Source organism: Spermophilus citellus (assembly GCF_964194105.1).
Source record: "Spermophilus citellus genome assembly, chromosome: 12".
Taxonomy (NCBI): Eukaryota; Metazoa; Chordata; class Mammalia; order Rodentia; family Sciuridae; genus Spermophilus; species Spermophilus citellus.
The window spans coordinates 95,251,377-95,275,746 of NC_138198.1; the positions used below are offsets into that span (position 1 = coordinate 95,251,377).

The window sequence follows — 24,370 nt, forward strand, 5'->3', positions numbered from 1 at the left end:
AACACAAAGAATCTTCCTGTTTTTTTGTCAGTTGATCCTTTATTCACCTCAGACTTTTGGAAAGATCTTGGTTCTCAAAGGAGGGGCACAAACTATATGGTATGACTAACAGCTTGGATGGGAAAAGTGAAAGTTTTAAAATTTATGTATTTTAATATATGTTAAAATATATTTTACATACACAGATTCACATAAATTAATATTTTCTCCTGAATACTTCTAGAGGTCTAACTGAGAAGATAGCCTTTCTAAGTGAGATAGGAAAGGTCAGTAATACTCTTATAGAAATGGACATATAAAACACATTTTTAAAATCACAAAATTTGGATATTATTCATAATTACTTTGATCTTATACACCTATGTACTAGAGACACTTAAATTTTTTTATTTATTATGCAGTCAGTTTGGCTATAAAGAGACATATATATTCCTAAAAAATCGCCATACTCTGCAAAATCATGCCAAAAATGGGTCTAGCATGCAAAAGTTTCTCAGACTTTTTTTAAAAAGAGAAAGACCTAATTAAAATGATAGCCTAATTTTATACATATTAAATGAAAAATAAATATGGTACTTGTAAAAGTGAACATTGAAAAGTGAATATTTAACTCAGCTAAAGTTATTGTGAAATGATAGTGGAAAGATTATTGAAATTGGATGAAAAATTGTAACATCAGATGTCAGTGGGTATGGCTCATTGCATGACGTGAACGAAGGTACCTGGCAGACATTTGAGGTATAATTCCTGTGGGTACATATTTTGTATATTCCTACTGGACTTGGGTCAGCTGGGTGTAGTTTTCCACCTGCATCTGGTATATCTCATAGTGATACATTGGACTCAAATTGTTTCCAAATAAATACAAGGCACTGAAACAAATTTAAATTTTCATAACAAGCGTTATAGCAGAATTGACTATATATGAAATTTCACACTTTGCTGGAGAAATGGGACTTTTAATTTTATTGCAATTCAGTTCCACGAGCACCAGGGGGGGTAGTAGGTTCACATTTTGCAGTAGCACTGACCAGTGCTTTTCATAGTTTTGCAGCTGCACATATGGTAAATTATTATCATTTTATGGTTACAGTTATAAGCAATTTGGTAGAAAACTACAGCTAAATTATGCAGTGTTACTTTTATTTGTTTTAATTTTGCAATCTAAATATATTTTTAAATGAGAAAACAAAACCCAGAACAATTTTTAGTAGGAGGAATAATCCTTCCTGTCACATAGTATTGGGCTACCCAGTAGATCTTGCATTTCACTTTTAATTGATCTCTTTTGAATTTTGAAAATTGGAGCACATAGCTGTGAGGACATTATATGTATTCTGGGGAATGAGTGTTTTTAGCTACATTATCTTGACTCCTTAATAAAAAGGACACATAACAGGCAATTAAAATGACAAAGACATACATTTTTAAATTCTCTACAAATTCCTAGAGATAAACCATTCCCAAATTTTACTCACTGAAGAAGCCCTACAAATAATGCTGAAGCAAATTAACTTCCTTGAACCCTATCAGGATTTGTTGCAGTGCTATATAAACTGCTCCCTGGGTCCAGGTATCAGGGCCCATCAACATCTTTACATAAACTCTTGGTCAAAATTGAAGGAGCTAACAATATTAACCAAGATGCACAAAGCACCTGTTTTGTACTTGTATATTCAGATTGAGTGGCAGATAATTAGTACAAGCTCTTATAATGAAAGTCATTGTAAACTAACTTATGATTTGCCTTGTGTCAAAGAACTAAAATTTTGCTTGTGGTTTTCACTTAAGTGTACAACTAATTTCATTATCAAGGAATAAGCTGCTTGATCATGAAAAACATTGCCAATAAAGTAATGTAGTGTTTATATTCTTTATTCTATTAGTAACTAGGCCATATCAGTGATTTTGGTCAATGTGGTAAATTATTTAACATATTTTTTGTTGGTCCTTAATCATTTAAAAACAATTATTGTGTGAGTAATATAGATAGCACTTGAAAACAAGTCATTTGGGTGTTAGAAAGCCAAATATTACTAAAGTCTTATTGATGTCAGAGAAAAAGAAGAAATTTTATTTTGATGGGTAACATAGTCCTTAATTTTATTTGGTGTGAGTTCTTCTTTATTGTCTATAGGTTATCCTAAATTAATTAATTGTATTATACCAGATGCCATTTTTGGATTCACTTCAAAGGATAATCAAGTCAGGAACTAATCATGAGATATTATTCTCTAATAAAGTAAATTTCGTCTTTTCTTTCTTTCTTTCTTTTTTGAGAGAGAGAGAGAGAGAGAGAGAGAGAGAGAGAGAGAGAGAATTTTCCAACATTTATTTTTTAGTTTTCGGCGGACACAACATCTTTGTTTGTATGTGGTACTGAGGATAGAACCCGGGCTGCACGCATGCCAGACACTACCTCTTGAGCCACATCCCCAGCCCCAAATTTCATCTTTTCTTCAAATGAAATGAGCATGAATTAGCATTTTCTTTATAAAAAGTGACATCATTCAACAATATTATGATGATGCTCTGAAAATAAGAAGTTAAAACTTTTTTTGAGCATTAATTATTTAAATGTAAAAATCCAACATTTTGATTTGAAGATATTGAAAATGATTAGAGGAATTAAAGGTTTATCAATTTTCTTACCTCCATTATACAAACTCACTGTTGCCAAGTATGTGTACATACTATATTAGATAATAATCTTGTTTTCAACATGGGACTACTATAGAACCTTATATCAATCACATTGCTTTTCTTGTATACCTAAGAAATAGAAATTTGGGGATCACCAGCATATATATTGAATTTTAAGCTATGGTAGAATATAAGGTTATGGAGGAGGCAATAAAAGTCAGATGGGTTCTAGGACATTATAAGAAGGAATGTCTACATTTCCTGGGAAGGAAATTAAAGGAAGTCAGTGATATTTTAAAAGGAACATTCAGTAAGGAAGAAGCAGAATGGACCTATAACTTTGGAACCAGGAGAAGACATCCTTTGAAGGAGAACGAAGTCGAGGAGGATGAAACCTGAAATCAGATTGGTACATTTAAAAATATGTTAGAGAATACTTTGTCAGGAATACAATGTAAATGGAATTAGAGATAGAAAAACAAATTGTATTGAGCAAAAAGTAAATTGGAAATGAGAAAATAGAGACCATGAGTATGTATTAATCTTTTCAGAGTTTTTATAATAATGTGTGGAGAAAGAAATGTTGTTAACTTGAGAAGAAAGCTTCAAAAAAAGACTTTTCTTTGGATATGCTTAGTTGAAGGTGATAGGCAGTAGCCAAAAATTAGTGAAATCATATCAAAGTAATATATGGGACAGTGTCCTGAATATAGATAAAGAAGATGAGAAAATCAAGAACACAAGTGGAGAAGTTTGTCTTAGAAAGCAACCATTCATTTACTCATTCTTTCAACATTTATTGAGGGCCAAGACCTGAAGTAACAATGTATTGAGATGGTAATTGTGAGAGTTGAGGATATTTTAAACTATCATTGTGGAATATACCTTTTCAGGGAAATAAGATGTACCTAAATATGAGTAAATTTTTTGTTTCTAGATGCAGTTGCTTTTTAACTCTGTAGTTATGTTTTTTTCCTTACCTACGTTGGATAGTAGGTAAATATAATTTCATTTATTTCACCTGTCAAACATAATTTAGGAAATTCGAGAGAAGGAGGAAAATATCTATTCATATTTGTGCTCTTTCTATTCTTTCTTCCTTTCTGATGTTCCAAAATACCTTTCTTCTTCAGTTCCTTCCTATTTAGGGAGTTAGACATTCTTTTAACTCCATATAGTGGCAATAAATTCATTGTTGTCATTCACCAGATAATTTCTTAATTTCTCTGTTTCTGAAGGATATTTTTTCTGGGTATAAAATTCTGCCTTGACAGTTCTTTTCACACTTGAAAGAGTGTTTTGCTGCTTCCTTCTGACCTTCTTATTTTGTGATGAGAAATTCATGTTGTTTTACATTTTTTCCCTTTAAATAGTGCTGCTTCTCTTGCTTTTACTTTTTTTTTGTATTTAGTTTTCAGAAGTTTGATTATCATGTTTCTTGACATGAATTTCAATGGAATAATCCTTTGGGGGATTTGTTCAGCTTTTCTTGCCAAATTTTTGGTGAAATTTTTAGCTGTTAGTTTTTTCAAATACTTTTCCAGTTCTACTTCTTTTTGCTTTTTCCCTGTTATTCCAATGACATAGACATTAAAACTTTAGTTATTGTCTGAGTGGTCTCTTAGGCTCTGCTTTTGTTGTTTTGTTTGTTTCTTTTTTAGTCTACTTTGTTTTTTGTTCATACTGGGTAATGTTTAATCATTGTATTTTTAACTTCATTGTTTCCCATGTTCTCCCCATTCTGTTGTTGAGCCCTCCAATAACCTTTTTAATTTGGTTATTGTAATTTTCAGTTCTAAAGTTTCCATTTGTTCTTTATATCTCCTTTTTCTTTGCTGAGACATTCTATTTTTTCATTTGTTTCAAGCGTACATAATTACTCATTGAAATATTTTGTGATGACTCCTTTAAAATCTTTTTCAGATAATTCCAACATCTGTGTCATTTCAGTATTGGCTTCTGTTGATTATCTTTTCTCATTCAAATTGATACTATCTTGGTTCTTGGTATAGCATATCGCTTTTAACTATGCCCTAGACACTTGGAGTACTATGTTATAGTCTCATTTACATCATCTCTTTTAGCAGAATCTTTCTAGCAATACACCAATCAATGAAGAAAAGGCTCTGCTTTATTACTTCCAGATTGTGGGGTAAAAATTCAGGGTACCTATTTGCCCTTCTTTGACACTTGTGATTGGGCATCTTATAGCTATTAGGGGCAGGGAGTGGACAGGAGTGGAAGTTCAGCTATCTACTAGGTCTTTGCAGATACTACTCTGGCTGAAAAGGGCAGGTGCTTCCCAGATGACTTTCACTGTTTGCTGCTTATTAGCAATGAAAGTCTTGTCTTCCCATTTAGCTTCCTCCCATCCTATCCTTGCAAAGAGGGACACTCATTAAAGCTATATTAGATGGGAGTAGAACTCCAGGTTCCCCAGGAAGCCTCCACTGACAATCATGAGGGTAAAGGCAAAAGTCAGGATTAAAGTTGTTTGCTCCAATTCAGTCTTCTTTGATATCACTCTTGAGAGAGAGAAAAAAAAAAATGGGCACAGTGAAAGGGATTCCTGAAAGTCTAGGGGTAGGGGTTGCAGTTTTTTCTGTGGTGTCTGGCTGAAGTAAGGCATTTCTTGTCTAAAAGTTTCTAACTAGGTTTCTTTTCTTTCTTTTAATTCTTTTATTTATTTGTTTTCCCTGTCTTTGCCAATTGGCATTTCTGGGTTGTTGACTGACTTCTTCTCCAGCTCCCACTACAGGAATGAAGCAAAAATAAACAAACAAAAAACAAGCTACTTACTGCTGTCTTGTCCCTGCACAAGTTTAATCTAATGCCCCTGGCCAGTTTGCCTTCTTCTTTCTGTTTTTCAGAGTCATGTTTGTTTTGTATGTGATGTCCATGAGTTTTAGCTGTACTTAATAAGAGGAATAGGGAGAACTATATTACTCCATCTTGTCTAGAATCAAAAATCCACTACACTTATTTTATTTTTAATTTAAATTTTCTTTTCTGTCTGCTAACATGAACTTCACTTTCTGAATACATCCTGTTGTATTTACATGCCTTGCCTTAGTCCAAAAAAAAAAAAAAATGTTTTTCCGTCTTACTGTAAAAATGGGTGAGCTGATTTAACTCAGACTTACTTTTCAAGAAAAATCACCACTAGACAGAGACTAAATGTGCAAATATTCTGCCTCCTAGCAGATTTGCTTAAGCAGTCACACACCCACATATTTAAAAACTGGAATAGAAATCATTGACTTTAACTATTCTGTTCACTACTTTGAATTTTTTAGTATGTCTAAATCTCTGTTGTTGATCTAATATAATAAAATCCAAGGCCTTGAGGCTTGTTCTTTTAAATGTTGCTTCTTGGATTAATTTAGTTTGTAGTCAATAGTGGTAAAACAGTAAATCAAAAACTAAGTTCTTGATCTTAGTAATACTGGAAAACTTTTCTCCTTGAGTATTTTTGGATCTTTCTCTGTAACATTTCCTAAATGCAGGGTTAGGCAAATAATCTGGTGTTTTATCAATTTTTTTAATATCATTCTGCTAAATAGTCCATATAAGCTCAATTATATTAGGAACCAGTGAAATGAAGTTGTTCATAAAATGCTTTATTACCTTCAGCCTTTCTAGCATTTGCTGAGTTGAGATAATAAACTTCCACACTGAAGTTATTTAATTTTTCTCTGAGCAGTAATTTATATTTGTGTTCAGTAGTCTCAGTCATTTTCAAAGAGGAAAATAATGAGATATTCTTACTACTTTTTCCAATTTGACCTTAATATGTTAAATATGATTCCAGTGTATAAGTATTCTTTTCCCTTTCACTCTAGTATTGATACTACTTTAAGGAATTTGATTTTTTTACTTAGAATTATTAATATTAGGTGATATTTTCAATGCCGCATTAAAAAATTTATGCAGCTCTGGTGTGAGAATGTTGTTCCCAAAGGCCATAGCTAATGGTCTGGCAGCATTGGGCTGAATTCATGAATCATGCTGTAAACTTAAAGTATGCCCAGGAAAGGTAAAAGGTAGATATCTACTTGAAAGTAAGAGATGAAAAATGTGATTGTTTATTTTTTCCCATGGACTCTTTCCCCAGTATAAATTATTAAGCCCTATTAGTGATATTTATTAATTATTATATTTCTGTAGTCAAACACAGTAGAAATATGATACCACTTTGAAAGTTCAGAATATAGTCTCCTTTTAAGGAAGAAAATGGGTTATTTTGCATCTCATATTTTGTTTTCTACGTGCTTCCTTCTCAAACAGTTAACCAAAACAGATAAAACAAACCCACAGGCATCTAAGGATGGATTAAAAGGAAGAAGCAAAGTAATCTGATAAAGCATGGTACTTCAACATGAAGGAATGGGAGGGGGCCTCCTCTCACTGATATGGAATAGGATTCTCAGCGATGATCTGTACATTCAATGTGTGCTGCCTAGACCAGTAGCATCAGCATCACTTAGTAGCTTGGTAGAAATATAGTTTTGGGCCCACCTGAGATCTACTAGATCAAAATCCGCTAAGAAAATCCACAGGTGATTCCTCTGTGTATTACATTTTAAGAAACACTGGTGTCCTCCACATCCCAGCTCATTGGCAGAATATCCTTGCATCAGTTGTTAACTATTCTGTGTTGTAGATTTATTTGTAAAATGAGACTAATAACAGTACCTCATGAGGGTTTTTTCTTTTGATGAGAATTAAAACCAATATCTTTAAAGTACTTAGAGGCACCATACCCACAGATAGTTTATACTGAGTCATCTATAGATATTCTAGCACCTGTTCCTGGTGATAATCATTTAATTGTGATAACAGAAGATGGTAGTACCATCTGTCTTTTAGAAGAGAAGGCTGATAAGGAATCTGAAGAAGAGGAAGATGACAAACAAAAATGATGTAGCTGGAAGATGTAATATTTGAGGAACACACAATGCCACTGGGTTACTTAGTTTGGACCTTTTAAATTCTGCTCAGAAATGAATGATTCCACACAGCAGCATAAATAGTTAAAATAGACACATATAGGCTATGAAGAGAGAACAGATATCACATGCATTAAAACTGAAAGCTCTTGAAGAGTTTTAATTTAATGCAAGAACAAATCTCTTCTTGAAGATGGGGAACAAAATGAGATGATGCCTCTCCAAGGAGCTCTATTCCTCAGGGCCAGGGCTTGTAAAACTCACAAAGCATTATTCACACAACCTCACTGAGCACCTTTCAGGATGTAGAGAGCTTAGCATATAGACAGATTTTATTGGTCTGCACTATCAGGAGTTCCTTTTTGAAATGGGAAATTTTAAAGTGTTGATCATTGTTTACGAAGTTTACCTTACAAAGAAACTTCACAGGCAAAGCATTGTGATAACTTTTTCTTCCATGATTCTAGGCTAGTTCCTACAGCTCATAAATGGCTGATTTGATTTAAAGTAGCCTTTACAAATGGGGAAATAGTTCTACTTTGGTTCTTGTTGAAATATGGTAATTTTAAATAAAAGAGAAATGTTTAAGCAGGCTAGAAGCAAGGAAAAATGCATGGCTTTCAGTAGAAATGCTTTTGCAACCTTTTCTTTAATGTTCACAGTGAATACTTGAGAACTTGTATTCTTTTACAGTAGTATGTTACAAGAAAACTATCTTAAAAAGAAATCAAAGGACTGATCAATCTGACACTTTGATTAGCCTGCTTTTTAGGATATCTGCATATAAACTTTCAAATATGTGTTCTTTTCTTTAAGGTTAGAGAAATAACTATTGGGTTTCCATTGTGTAGATGGTTCCCTAAACACCTAGAGCAAAAAGGAATTAAATACCTTCACATCTCAGTTCCAAGTCAGTTTTTGCCCCATCTGGCTTTGCAACTCTATAAGAAACAAGGGAGAGACTTAGCTCAAAAGGAGCTGGTTAAATATTCTGTTTTGACATTGGACTTTTATCAGTGGGCTGTACTCCTGCACAGATCACAGTTTAAGAAATTCTTGTCCAGATCTGCTAACCACATCATCTTGGAACCAGGTTTGACTTTATCAAGAACTCATTTTCTGTTGTATAAGTTACTTGCCCAAAGTTAAAGTGTTACCAAGTACCAGAATTAATGTTTGAATCAAGACACTTCAGTCTGTCCTTTTCTTCAGCTATATCAGTGCCTTGTACTACTTAGGCCTGTTACACAGTATTCAGAAAGCATTTGTTAAATGATTAGGAGAAAACTTTTTAAGCCCTTTTTGCATGACCTTTTTATTGTTGCCTTGCATGTGCTTCTTTCTGGCTTAAAGGACAGGTTCTATTGAATATATCTTCAGATCATGTGATGAGCAGACAGTAATAGGTTGTCACCTGACTTAAGGGCCAAGAAGGAAAGAATTGGAGAGAGTTCTTAGGAATTAACCTGATGCTTACATTTTCACTTCTCACATATTAATTTATAGTAGAAGTAGGAAGACCAAGAGAGATTGAGTAATAGTAGGAAAACAAAAACACAAACAACAACAACAAAAGCTTTTTTGCGACCTTTTATTACAGTAATTTTTAAATATGTAGAAAAATTGACGAATATTGCAATGAGTTACCATTACCTAGATTCCACAATTATTGATATTTAACTATATACTTTGTTTCCTTTCACATATACATTTATATTTGTTTATAAATAATTTATATAAACATAATTGTAATATATAAGTTTATATATGAATATATTTTTACTTGTAAATTTACACATAAAAATTTTATTTGCTTTCTTTTTTTCAGAACCACTTGAAAATAACAGGTGTCATGTTAACACTAAATACTTTAGACTTGTAACCTAAAGTAAAAACATTTCACTTTATACACTACATGATTATACTTAAGAAATCTAGCAGTAATTTCATAGTATCAACTGTCGCTGAGTCCATATTCCAGTTTTCCTAATTGGCCCAAGGATCTTTTACAGCTTTTTTCTCATGAACCAGGATTCAGTCATGATTCATGGGTTGCATTTGGTTGTATCTTTGGTCTTTTCATCAAGAATGGACCTCCCATCAAACCTTTTCCCATTTGACATTGACTTGTTGAAGAATTCAGGCCAATTACTTTGGAAATTTTACCACACTCTGGATTTTTGTGTGTGTATGTGTGTATATGTGTGTATATGTGTGTATATGTGTGAGAGAGAGACAAAGAGAGAGAAAATTTAACTTGTTCTTTTATTCTGATTTCTGTGAAGTAGGTTTTAGGTTTACAGATTTTATTAGATTCCAATTAAACATATTTATTGATTATTTCTTAGATGAAAGCTTACTTCGTACATTACAAGACATATGATTTCCATTTTTCCACTGTTAGTGATTCTAAATTGATATTTGTTTAGGCATAACCACCAGATTTTACCATTTTAAAGGTACATTTTCTTCCTTGCTGTAAGTAAATAATATTGATACCGTTTGAATATCTTATTTATTAACCTTTCATCTAATGTTTTGGTGTCCATTGATGATCCTTGCCTGAATTCATTATTATATTGGAATAATTTTTAAAAATTCATTTTAAGTAAATATCTAGTATTCTTTTGTACAGATCTTTGCTTTTTTTCAGACTAAATATTTGTAAAATTTCCCATATTCTAGATTTGTGTGTTTCTTTCTGTTAAAATATCAATAATTCTTCTGTAAAGAGGACTTGCATTTTTTTTGTTTCCATTCTTCTCCCCTTTTGAAGTATTTCTATGAGCTGGTGTGTTATTTATTCAATTTGGTATTAATTAGCAGATTATTATTTCAGTGTATAAATTGTCTCAAATTTGGCTAATGAGAATCTCCTTTAGGCTAGCACCTATTCCTTTAATGAGCCCCCATCTATTTGTCTTTGGACATTTTCTTGTATTAGCATCAAAAGATATTTGAAACTCATTTTGTACTTTCCGTGTCCCATAATAAGATTCAGCTATTTTATAAGTAATCTTGGTTCCAAATAAAGGAGACTTTTTATATTTTACTTTTCTCCTCTCACAAATGCCTGTCTTTACTTGGTTCTGTATTAAGTCAGCATTACTAAGTACCAAACCCAAGTATCCCAAGCATTGGAGACAAGGGTAAAGTGGCACAGCACATGGGGGTGGAGTCTGCTGGGCCAGAGGAATTCTTCCAGTTTAGGACAATTTTCTTCTACCTTGACAGCTGACTGGTAATATACCCTGGCTCTGGTCCTTCCTTTTTCCTCTACCTCTGATTTTTCTTTTACACAGTTTTTATTATTTATCTCATCTCCCCATTCATTCTGTACCAACATTGTTTTATTTTTCTATATAATATATTTTAGAGTTAAACCTTTAAACTTTACAAAATGATCATTTTCTATAGCCATTTCAGTTCATTAATTGGATGTTTAGGTCTTCATGTGATGTTAACATTAATTTTTATTTATTTATTTTATGCTATGAAGCCTTTAAAAGAGATTGTGATGACTACTTATCACAAATGGTGGTTTTTAAATGGTGCTTAGACAGATTCCAGTGTTAATTTTAGTGTATACCTTTTGTTAGGTTTGATCTTCCTTATCTGTTGCATAATCTTTCCTGTCATTTGGCCAGGATTGAGTCAAATATGTCTTCTTTTCATTAACAACCCTGCCCCTCCCCAAATCAGTAAAGAGGGCATTTTACTCACATTTTCCTAGCATTTATAATTCTCTCTCCAGATGGAGAACTGCAGTCCCATTGTGTTAAGGAGGAAGGAAAAGCAGGTCATTTTGAAATCTGGTAAAATCAGGAAAGACACAAAAAATTGATGAGGATAGGACTACTTGTTTTTATATTCTGCTATATGGCATGTATTTAAATGAATTTGCCTATAATTTGTCTGAAACGCTGACATTTAACTCCTAGGCTATATAATTGTGCTTGATTTTTCCAGAGTAAAATTCATATTCTGTGACCAGGCTAATATGTTCACCTACTATAAACATTACTGCCTATGTAACAGCTAGAATAAAAAATTCTTTTTGTATACATAATAGCTGGTAGAGACTCCTGGGATTACCACAAATCATTCCTTTTTTAAAAAAGCTTGCTGACAAAAAGCGTGGAAATGTAAAGCCAGCCTGTCTAACATAGATTAACTTTGAAAACCTATTAGATTATTTAGACCACCATTCACGCTGTTGTTGTTACTGTTGTTAAGATACCAGGTATTCAACAGGCTCTTCTAATTAATGTATTCTCTAAGCATAGTAACCTATCCTTTCACTGTGAATCAGTTCCTCTTTTATAAGCCATCTTTGGCTCCTTTTCTGTTAAAGGTTAATAATGAGAATAATGAAGCAATTGGTTATTTATGCAGTTATGATTGGGAAAAGTTATTAGAATAGGAATCTGCCCAGAAGCAATGAATAGGTTATGAAAATGTTAAGGAATACTGAAACCAGTCACCATTTTTGACATTTAAGAAATATTACTTCCACCCTTAATCATGATGACCCGTTGTAAAATTATTTATATAGAATAATCCCACTGAACAGTAATTCCTACACCAACAGCATACATAAGTAAGTGTTAAGAGGGAGACTCAAAAATGATCTGAAGAAAAAAGGAGCCTGGGGAGAAAATTACCACAATGAGATGTTTCTTGGCTAGAAACATGTCTCCCAGACACTTCGTCATGAAGTTAGGTGACCTTTTTGATTAATTTCATGTTCAGCATTTTTCAAGTTTTAGGGACTGTGAGATAGGATACCCCAGGGTAGATTGCCATGTTCTTTATACCACACTATAAAGAAAATTCCCAGGTGATGCTTTGATTAATGACACATTGACTTATCTGATGTTAAACAAAATAAATGACAAAAATCAAATTTTAAATAAAAAATTATAATCCCTTTATGTTTAATATGTTAGGAACTTTCTGTGTAAATTAAGCAATAATATTTTTACCAATGTCATCATTTCTACTTTGCTCTTTATAACAACTTGATTAAGATATAATTTACAGAAAATAAATTCACCCTTTTCAAGTGTACAATTAAAAGTTTTTGAATATATTCTCAAAGATGTGCGAACATGACTACAGTTTCATTCTAGAACATATTTATTATCTTTTCCTCCAACCCCATATCTCGCAGTTATTCCCCATTTTGTCTCTCCCAAGCTCTTGCAACCCCAGTCTACTTTCTATTTGTATGGACTTGCCTATTCTGGATATTTCACATATGTGAAATCATATTAAATGCACCTTTTCGTTGTGTACCCCATTCATTGAACACGGCGTTTTCAAGATTTTCAGCAAATAGCAGTATTTCAGTCTTTTATGGCCAAATAATATTCCATTATATATCTAGTTCACACCTTGTTTATTAACTTATTAGTTGTCGAACATCAAGGTTGCTTTTTTTCATTGTTACCAATAAAGCTGCTCTGAATATGCATGTATAAGATTTTTTGTGGACATGTATTTTCATTCTCTTGGGTATATTTTTGAGAGTATACAGAAGCTCAGTGTGTAATTTTTTGAAACACTACCAAATTGTCTTCCAAAATGGCAACACAATTTTATATTCCCATTAGCTATGTTGAATGGTTTCACTTTTTCTACATCCTTGTTAGCCACTCGCTTAACCACTCCCTTTGTTAGTCTTTTTGATTGTGGCTATCTTAGTGCATGTAATTTTGCTTTTGATTCATATTTCCTTAATGGATAATTATTTTAGCATTTTTTCTGTGGTTTTTGACCATTTATATATTCTTTTGGAAATCTGTGCAGATCCTTTGCCCATTTTTTAATTGGGTTAAATTATTTATTGTTGAGTCGTAAGAGGTCTCCGATGAGGTCTTTATATATTCTGGATACCAGTCTTTTATCATATATGATTTCCAACTACTTTCTCTCATCATGAGGATTATATTTTTCCATGTTTTTACACTTTGAAGCACAAGGTTTATAATATTGAAGTCCAGTTTTAATCTTTTTTTGGGGGGGAGTGCTCATGATTTGAAGTGATCATCACCTAATCTAATGTCAGAAGTTGTACTTTTGTGTTTTTCTGAGAGTTTTATATTTTTAACTCTTGTATTTAGATCAGTGATATATTTTCATTTTATTTTATACATGGCATAAGGTAGGGGTTTATTTTGCATGTATCTGCATTTATTTTTATCTATTCAAATCTAAAGACATGAGAAATAATTTTCTCTTTCATGGGATGACCATTGCTACCCTCTTTGTGAATTGTTGTTTTATGATTAGGGGGGAAATATGTGTATTGTTTCCATCTGTTGACTATATATTTACCTTTTTTGTTACTAAATATTGTTACATTTCTACCTCTGTTTATTGAAAACTGAAAAGTAGCACTTGATTATGCAGTTTGGATCCATTTTTTAAATGTTTTTCCCTTAATTTGAAATCTTACCTCTTCAGCTACAGTACAGAGAATGCCAAGAACTTCTAAGTCTCTATCAGAAATACCTATCAGAACAGCAGGAGAAGCTTACCATGTCTCTTTCAGAACTTAATGCTGCTAAAACGCAGGAACAACAGGTAAGCATCTGTATTTTTATCCTTTTTTTATTTTAATGGACTAACAAGATGTCAAAAGAGTCATTTGCTTTTGTTACACAGTATGTAATATTGTTTTAAAATAAATTTGCAGATACTGCATGTGATTGAGTTGTTGTCTTTTGCCTTCCTTTCTTCTTTTCCTGGGTCTCAAAAGTCAGGAATAATTACCTTAAATAGGCTAAGAGTCAGTGGGAAATCTCTTGGTTATATGAAAAAGCATAAGAGGAATGGTAAAGAAAATACACTGCTCTGTTACTCAATGAAAATCAAATGGGCTGTGTGTTACTCATTTCTTTTGAAAAGCACTTAATAAGCCTTTCTAATTCATTTATAATTCTTACAATAAAAGTGACTTGATGACCCATAAAAACTTTAAATTGATAAAATGTAAATATTTTGCACATTTGCATATATGTATTAATCACACAAATATGTATTTATACATACATATGTCACGTAGTAGTATTATATGATTAAATGAATGTTCAGAGTCTTACCAGTTTTAATGTAAAACAACCTCTAAAGACACTCCTTGCCTTCTGGCAACTGATATTTGTCTTTTTTATGTCTGTATGGGCTTCAATATTTAGGTGAATGCAAAATAAACTTTGTGTTAAGACATTGTAGAAGTGATCAATGTATTCATATTAAGTATCAAAATATAGATAATGTATTAGAGCATTATCTTTCCTCTTCAACAGTAGAAATCCTAAATATCCTAAAGATTTTTGCAAACATTCTAAAAAACATCATTACTGTTCAACCTAGAAACAATTGTTTCAGATGAGTTAAGAGTTCTGACTGAGGTAACTTCAGTTTTGAGCTTAAAGTTTGCACATGAGGAAAAGTCAAAATAGATAAATGATAATAATAATAATAATTCTGCTGGAATGTGGTATTGCTAATGAGACTTTTTGTTTAATTATAAAGTTAAATAGTCATATAGTGATAAAGCACCTTGGCAATCTTAATTCTAATTTTATTTTATGCATTTTAATGTGTATGTAATATGTAACATATATCTTAATTCCAACTATTTTAATACCGAACTACCTTTGAGTCATAGTACCACTTTCAACAAGCCCAGATTGTACTGTCAGTTCAAGAAGCTACACCATACTTCTAAAAACAAAAAATGTAAGATGATGTCATGCTCTTTATACTATTAAGCTCCTCACAGCATGAGAGTTCTGTAGATAAAAAGAATAAGATTAACAGCTGACTTTTCAGGGGGGAGCGGAAGATGGCGGCGAAGGGAGTGCATCACCCCCGTGCGCCGCGTCACTGTGCGGGAGAAAGATGAGTTGAAACAGCTGAAGGCTGTCTTGTTGGGAATTTCCAGCGAAATTGAGGTGCTCCAGAATCTAGTGGAGGGATTTCCATCCCGCAAGGTTCGGCTGCGGGGGCTCGGACGCGGGCGATTTCTCCGCACGGAGGGTCGCATTGCCTGATCGGTGGATCGCCCCGCGGCTGTAGTCTGCGGCGCGTGCTGGGAAGGATCGAGGTGCCGGAGTGGGGGTGCAGCAATGCGGATTCTGGGGGCTCCTGCCAGTGGTGCAATGGCCGTGCTTAGTGCTGAGTTCCGGCTTTGAGACAGAGGAGAGAAGCGGTCCAGTTCGGTTCTCGACACCCGTCGGACCACGGAGGAGGACAGCAGCCGCCATCTTGGAGAGCTGATGTAATCATCCCTGTTTTCTACTGATCTCAGCTCATTCAGCTACGGAACAGGTGATTTCAGGCTGGTATTTGCCTGCATCTTGCAGACAGATCACTCAGGCTCAGGGCTAGAGAACCCTGTGGAGACTACTCCTTGGGGCTCGCTCCTAGTAAAGCGTGCACCGAGCTCTGAGCTGCCGGGTTCTGGTTCCTGGAGCTGCTTTGGCCCAGGGCTGGGGAACCCGCGGAGACTGCGTATTAGAGCCAGCTCCTAGTGGAGCGTGCACCGAGCTCGAAGCGGCTGGGTTCTGACCCCCGGAACAGTTTTGGCCCAGGGCAGGGAACCCGCGGAGACTGCGTCTTTGAGCCTGCTCTCAGCAGAGCGTGCACCGAGCTCGGAGAGCTTGGAGCGGCTGGGCTCTGGCTCCTGGAGCTGCTTTGGCCCAGGGCTGGGGAAGCCGCGGAGACTGATTCTTGGAGCCTGCTCCTAGCAGAGAGGGCACCGAGCTCAGAGCAGCCGGGTTCTGGCTTCCGGTGCCTCTTTGGCTCAGAGGTGGGGAACCCACAGAGACTGCTTCTGGGAACCTGCTCCTAGCAGAGCGTGCACTGAGCTCGGAGAGGCCGGGTTCAGGCTCCTGGAGCTGCTTTGGCCCAGGGCTGGGGAACCCATGGTAACTGCATCTCAGTCCGGGTCCTGCTGGGTGCTGCGGGGGCCAGAGTGGCAGAGTGGAGCTGCCGCCTGCACTCAGAACAGGCCAAGTGACCCGCCGGCATGGTATCACGACACCCCAACTGCAGCTGGGGCCGAAGAGAGTAGCCGCCCACGCCTGGAACAGGACCAGCTACCCGACGGCGCGGTAGCCAAGTCACCCCATTTGGAGTAGGGGCTGTGCAGAGCCGCCATCTGAGCCTGCACGGTAGGCGGACCTGCGACCCACTGGCAGGACAGGCCCAGTAGCCTGCCAGCGTGGTGGACACGTAGCACCGAGGCAGTCACGTCACACTGGTTGGAGTGGGGGTGGAGCAGAGCCGCCGCCCGTGTCCAGAAAAGGCCCAGTGACCCGTTGGAGAGGCAGTCAGGTAGCCCCATTTGGAGTGGGGGCTGAGCAGAACTGCCGCCTGAGCCCGCAAGGTAGGCAGACCTGCAACCCACCGGCGGAACAGGCCTAGAGGCCTTCCAGCATGGTAGACATGTCACACCAGTTGGAGTAGGGGCCGAGCAGAGCTGCCGCCCACATCCGGATCAGGACCAACGACCCGAGGGCGTGGTAGTCACGTCACCACAATTGGAGTGGGGGCAGAGCAGAGCCACTACCCACGCCCGCAGGGTGGGCAGACCTGGGACCGACCAGCATGGTAGACAGATCACCCTAATTAGAGGAGGAGCACAGCCACTACCCGCCCTGCAAGGGAGATTTTCCAACTATGCAAGAGCAATATAAATAAATAGGGGGAAAATTTCAAAAACACAACAATTTCACCAAGCAGAAAGAAACGGGAGCAGTATGAAAAGACAAGGAAAGAAAGGACCACAAGCAATGCAGGTCAACTCAACTTTAGAAGAGGTAATAGCTGCAACAGATGGAATGTCAGATAAAGAGTTCAGGATATACATGCTTCAGATGATCTGGAGTCTCAAGGAAGACATGAGACAGCAAAATCAGACAATGAAAGATCACTTTGACAAGGAATTACATAAACAAATCCAGGAAGCAAAAGATCAATTACACAGGGAGATAGAGGTAATAAAAAACAAACAAATAGAAATCCTAGAAATGCAGAAAGCAATAAACGAACTTAAAAACTCAATTGAGAATACTACCAGCAGAGTAGAACACTTAGAAGATAGAACATCAGACAATGAAGACAAAGTATTTCAACTTGAAAAGAACATAGACAGCTCAGCAAGACTGCTAAGAAACCATGAGCAGAACATCCAAGAGATATGGGATAACATAAAGAGACCAAACTTAAGAGTCATTGGGATACAGGAAGGCACACAGCTCCAAACCAAAAGAATAAACAATCTATTCAATGAAATAATACGAGAAAACTTCCCAGAATTGAAGAATGAGACAGAATCCCAAATCCTAGAAGCCTACAGGACGCCGAATGTGCAAAATCATAAGAGATCCACACCTAGACACATTATGATGAAGATGCCCAACATACAGAATAAGGAGAGAATCTTAAAAGCTACAAGAGAAAGGAAGCAGATTACATTTAGGGGTAAACCAATCAGGATAACAGCTGATCTGTCAACACAGACTCTGAAAGCTAGAAGATCCTGGAATAACATATTTCAAACACTGAAAGAAAATGGGTTCCAACCAAGAATCGTGTATCCGGCGAAATTAAGCTTCAGGAAGGATGAAGAAATTAAAACCTTCCACGATAAACAAAAGCTAAAAGAATTTGCAGCTAGAAAACCATCTCTTCAAAAAATCCTTGGCAAAACATTACAGGAAGAGGAAATGGATAATAACAATGAAAACCAACAGTGGGAGGTAGGACAGTAAAGGGGGGAAAGTAATCACAGAGGAAACAAATCAGGTTTAGTAACATTAATAAACAAATATGGCTGGAAGAACAAACCATATCTCAATAATAACCCTAAATGTTAATGGCTTAAACTCACCAATTAAGAGACACAGGCTAGTTGAATGGATCATAAAACAAGACCCAACAATATGCTGCTACAGGAGACGCATTTGATAGGAAAAGATATACATAGACTGAAGGTGAAAGGTTGGGAAAAATCATATCACTCATATGGACTGCTGAAACAAGCAGGAGTGTCCATACTCATATCTAATAAAATAGATTTCAAGCCAAAGTTAATCAAAAGGGATAAAAAGGGACACTACATACTGCTCAAGGGAACCATACACCAACAAGACATAACAATCATAAATACATATGCCCCAAACAATGGTGCAGCTATGTTCATCAAGCTAACTCTTCTCAAGTTCAAGAGTCTAATAGACCACCATACAATAATCATGGGAGACTTCAACACACCTCTCTCACCACTGGACAGATCTTCCAAACAAAAGTTAAATAAGGAAACTATAGAACTCAGTAACACAATTAATAACCTAGACTTAATTGACATATATAGAATATACCACCCAACATCAAGTAGTTACACTTTTTTCTCAGCAGCAAATGGATCCTTCTGAAAAATAGATCATATATTATGTCACAGGGCAACTCTTAGACGATATGAAGGAGTAGAGATAATACCATGCATCTTATCTGAACATAATGGAATGAAACTGAAAATCAGCGATAAAAGAAGGAAGGAAAAATCATGCATCACTTAGAGAATGAACAATAGGTTACTGAATGATCAATGGGTTTTAGAAGACATCAAGGAGGAAATTAAAAACTTCTTAGAGTTAAATGAAAACACAGACACAACATATTGGAATCTATGGGACACATTGAAAGCAGTTCTAAGAGGAAAATTCATTGCTTGGAGTTCATTCCTTAAAAAAAGAAAAAACCAACAAATAAATGATCTCATACTTCATCTCAAAATCCTAGAAAAAGAAGAGCAAAACAACAGCAAAAGAAGTAGAAGGCAAGAAATAATTAAAATCAGAGCCGAAATTAATGAAATCGAAACAAAAGAAACTATTGAAAAAATTGACAAAACTAAAAGTTGGTTCTTTGAAAAAATAAATAAAATCGACAGACCCTTAGCCATGCTAACGAAGAGAAGAAGAGAGAGAACTCAAATTACTAGCATACAGGATGAAAAGGGCAATATCATAACAGACACTTCAGAAATACAGAAGATAATCAGAAATTATTTTGAATCCTTATACTCCAATAAAATAGAAGATAGTGAAGGCATCGATAAATTTCTTAAGTCATATGATCTGCCCAGATTGAGTCAGGAGGATATAGACAACCTAAACAGACCAATAACAATTGAGGAATTAGAAGAAACCATCATTAGACTACCAACTAAGAAAAGCCCAGGACCGGATGGGTATACAGCAGAGTTTTACAAAACCTTTAAAGAGGAACTAACACCAATACTTTTCAAGCTATTTCAGGAAATAGAAAAAGAGGGAGAACTTCCAAATTCATTCTATGAGGCCAACATCACCCTGATGCCTAAACCAGACAAAGACACTTCAAAGAAAGAAAACTACAGACCAATATCTCTAATGAACCTAGATGCAAAAATCCTCAATAAAATTCTGGCGAATCGGATTCAAAAACATATCAAAAAAATTATACACCATGATCAAGTAGGATTCATTCCTGGGATGCAAGGCTGGTTCAATATACGGAAATCAATAAATGTTATTCACCACATCAATAGACTTAAAAATAAGAGCCATATGATCATCTCGATAGATGCAGAAAAAGCATTCGACAAAGTACAGCATCCCTTTATGTTCAAAACTCTAGAAAAATTAGGGATAACAGGATCATACCCCAACATTGTAAAAGCAATCTATGGTAAGCCACAGGCCAGCATCATTCTGAATGGATAAAAATTGAAGGCATTCCCTCTAAGATCTGGTACAAGACAGGGTTGCCCTCTCTCACCACTTCTGTTCAACATAGTCCTCGAAACACTGGCCAGAGCAATTAGACGGACGAAAGAAATTAAAGGCATAAAAATAGGAAAAGAAGAACTTAAATTATCACTATTTGCAGATGACATGATTCTATACCTAGCAGACCCAAAAGGGTCTACAAAGAAACTATTAGAGCTAATAAATGAATTCAGCAAAATGGCAGGATATAAAATCAACACGCATAAATCAAAGGCATTCCTGTATATCAGTGACAAATTCTCTGAAATGGAAATGAGGACAACTACTCCATTCACAATATCCCCCCAAAAAATAAAATACTTGGGAATCAACCTAACAAAAGAGGTGAAAGATTTATACAATGAAAACTACAGAACCCTAAAGAGAGATATAGAAGAAGATCTTAGAAGATGGAAAAATATACCCTGTTCATGGATAGGCAGAACTAACATCATCAAAATGGCGATATTACCAAAAGTTCTCTATAAGTTCAATGCAATGCCAATCAAAATCCCAACAGCATTTCTTGTAGAAATAGATAAAACAATCATGAAATTCATATGGAATAATAAAAGACCCAGAATAGCAAAAACAATGCTAAGCAGGAAGTGTGAATCAGGGGGTATATCGATACCAGACTTCAAACTATACTACAGAGCAATAGTAACAAAAACAGCATGGTACTGGTACCAGAACAGGCAGGTGGACCAATGGTACAGAATAGGGGACACAGTAACCAATCCACAAAACTACAACTATCTTATATTTGATAAAGGGGCTAAAAGCATGCAATGGAGGAAGGATAGCATCTTCAACAAATGGTGCTGGGAAAACTGGAAATCCATTTGCATCAAAATGAAACTGAATCCCTTAATCTCGCCATGCACAAAAGTTAACTCAAAATGGATCAAGGAGCTGGATATTAAATCAGAGACACTGCATTTGATAGAAGAAAAAGTAGGCTATGATCTACATACTGTGGGGTCGGGCTCCAGATTCCTCAATAGGACACCCATAGCACAAGAGTTAACAACTAGAATCAACAAATGGGACTTACTCAAACTAAAAAGTTTTTTCTCAGCAAAAGAAACAATAAGAGAGGTAAACAGGGAGCCTACATCCTGGGAACAAATCTTTACTCCTCACACTTCAGATAGAGCCCTAATATCCAGAGTATACAAAGAACTCAAAAAATTAGACAATAAGATAACAAATAACCCAATCAACAAATGGGCCAAGGACCTGAACAGACACTTCTCAGAGGAGGACATACAATCAATCAGTAAGTACATGAAAAAATGCTCACCATCGCTAGCAGTCAGAGAAATGCAAATGAAAACCACCCTAAGATACCATCTCACTCCAGTAAGATTGGCAGCCATTATGAAGTCCAACAACAACAAGTGCTGGCGAGGATGTGGGGAAAAGGGTACACTTGTTCATTGTTGGTGGGACTGCAAATTGGTGCAGCCAATGTGGAAAGCAGTATGGAGATTTCTTGGAAAGCTGGGAATGGAACCACCATTTGACCCAGCTATTCCCCTTCTCGGTCTATTCCCTAAAGACCTAATAAGAGCATGCTACAGGGACACTGCTACATCGATGTTCATAGCAGCACAATTCACGATAGCAAGATTGTGGAACCAACCTAGATGCCCTTCAATAGATGAATGGATAAAAAAATGTGGCATTTATACACAATGGAGTATTACTCTGCATTAAAAAATGACAAAATCATAGAATTTGGAGGGAAATGGATGGCATCAGAGCAGATTATGGTAAGTGAAGCTAGCCAATCCTTAAAAAACAAATGCCAAATGACTTCTTTGATATAAGGGGAGTAACTAAGGACAAAGTAGGGACGAAGAGCTTGAGAAGAAGATTAACATTAAACAGGGATGAGAGGTGGGAGGGAAAGGGAGAGAGAAGGGAAATTGCATGGAAATGGAAGGTGATCCTCAGGGTTATACAAAATTACATATAAGAGGAAATGAGGGGTAAGAGAAGAATAATACAAGTGGAAGAAATGATTTACAGTAGAGGGGGTAGAGAGAGAAGAGGATAGGGGAGGGGAGGAGAGGGGGGATAGTAGAGAATAGGATAGACAGCAGAATACATCAGACACTAGAATGGCAATGTGTAAATCAATGGAAGTGTAACTGATGTGATAAAGCAATCTGTATACGGGGTAAAAATGGGAGTTCATAACCCACTTGAATCAAACTGTGAAATATGATATATTAAGAACTATGTAATGTTTTGAATGACCAACAATAAAAAAATAAATAAATAAAACAGCTGACTTTTCATCAGAAACCATGGAGAATACAACAGTGGGATGCCATATTCAAAGAACTGAAAAAAAAAAGTTCCTTGGCAATGCAGCAAAGTTATTATTAAAAAGTGAACATGACATAAAGACATTCCCAAATAAATAAAGATTGAGAGAATTGCTAGTGTGCCTGCTTTACATTACATATCAATAGAAGTCTGTTTAAAGTAAAGGAAATAACATAAAGCAATAACTTAAATCTATGCAATGAAATAAAGAGTACCAATAAAGACAATTATGTATTTCCTCTTTTCTTAAATTATTTTAAAGTTACTTGAATAGAATAATAATTATAAAAGTATATTGGTGAATTTATAAGAGAGATATTGTGTTTGTGTGTGCATGCACGCACACATTTGCACAAAGGAAAGGGAGGGAGAGAAAACTGTATTAGAACAAATTTTCTATAAATTCCTGGAATTAAGTTAGTGGAAAGGAATTCAAATTGTAGTTGTTCTTAAATAATGAGATCCTTACATGTGAAAATCCTGAGGAATTTACAAAAAACTGATAGAACTAACAAATTCACAAGGTTGCAAGATACAAGATCTAAATGTCAAAATCAATTTTAGTTTTGTTCACTTTTAATTAAAATTAAAAATGAATATATTTAGTATAAGAAGTGCAAGATTTGTACAATGAGCACTACAAAACATTGCTAATAAAAATCTAAGAAAATCTAAATTAATGAAAACAGGTTCCGCATACATGAACTACTCAAATGCTCTTAAAATGGTCTTTCTTCCCAAATTGATCTGTAGATTGTTGTGATCCCTATCACAATTTTAACAGATTTTGGTAATTTTTTGATGGAAACTGATAAAAGAATCCTAAAATTTATATGGAAGTGCAAAGAAATGAGAAAAATCACAACAATTTTGAGAAACATGAGTGAAGTGGAGGATTGTCTTTTACAATTTCAAAATTTATTTTAAAATTATAGTACAGTAGGAAGCATTTTAAGATGGCCAACACAGCCTTTGTCCTCTTCTACCTTTGCTCTCATGATTGTGTTATGATATATAATCAATCAAAGATTATGTGGATAGGCTCAGTCTAAGGACATGAGATAAATAGAATTTTTTTCTGTCTGGGAACAAAAGACGAAGTTAAGAGACATTTGAAGCATGGGAACAATTTAACACACCATTTGTGACTTTGAAGATGGAGGGAACTTGAAGCTAAAAATAGACTGTGGCCAACAGTATAAAAATTAAGATTTAAGTTCTACATTACAAGGAACTCTGTTCTGTCAAGGGTCTGCATGAGCATGGATCTGATTCTTTCTTAGAAATTTTAAATTAGAGCCCAGCTGAATGTAGTCTTGTACGAAACCAAACAGAGAACCTGGCAAAACGTGCTTATACTCCTGACCTATGGAACTGTGTACTACTGAATTTATAATATTTTATAAATTTGTGTGAAATTGTTATACAGAAATAGGCAACAAATGTACACAGTATTCAAGACAGTACAGTACCACCTTAATGGTAGACATATACCAGAGGAACAAAATTGAGTTCAGAAACAAACCTTAACAAATATGGTTAATTGGCTCTGTCGATCCTAATTTAATTAAATGGGGAAAATCTTTTCAACAAATGATGATGGAATAAATAGAT

The 24,370-nt window shown here is 35.5% G+C and overlaps 1 protein-coding gene across 7 annotated transcripts in view; it reads left to right on the top strand.

Moving 5' to 3' along the window:
• Nucleotides 1-24,370, top strand: part of KIAA1328 — a gene marked incomplete at its 5' end in the record, with an annotated part of 283,630 nt that overhangs the window by 90,010 nt on the left and 169,250 nt on the right. For all 7 annotated transcript variants that reach the window (XM_081262751.1, XM_081262752.1, XM_081262755.1 and 4 more), the window contains one exon: nt 14,053-14,180. In XM_081262751.1, the coding sequence (XP_081118877.1) occupies nt 14,053-14,180 (128 nt within the window). The remainder of the gene's footprint in view (nt 1-14,052; nt 14,181-24,370) is intronic.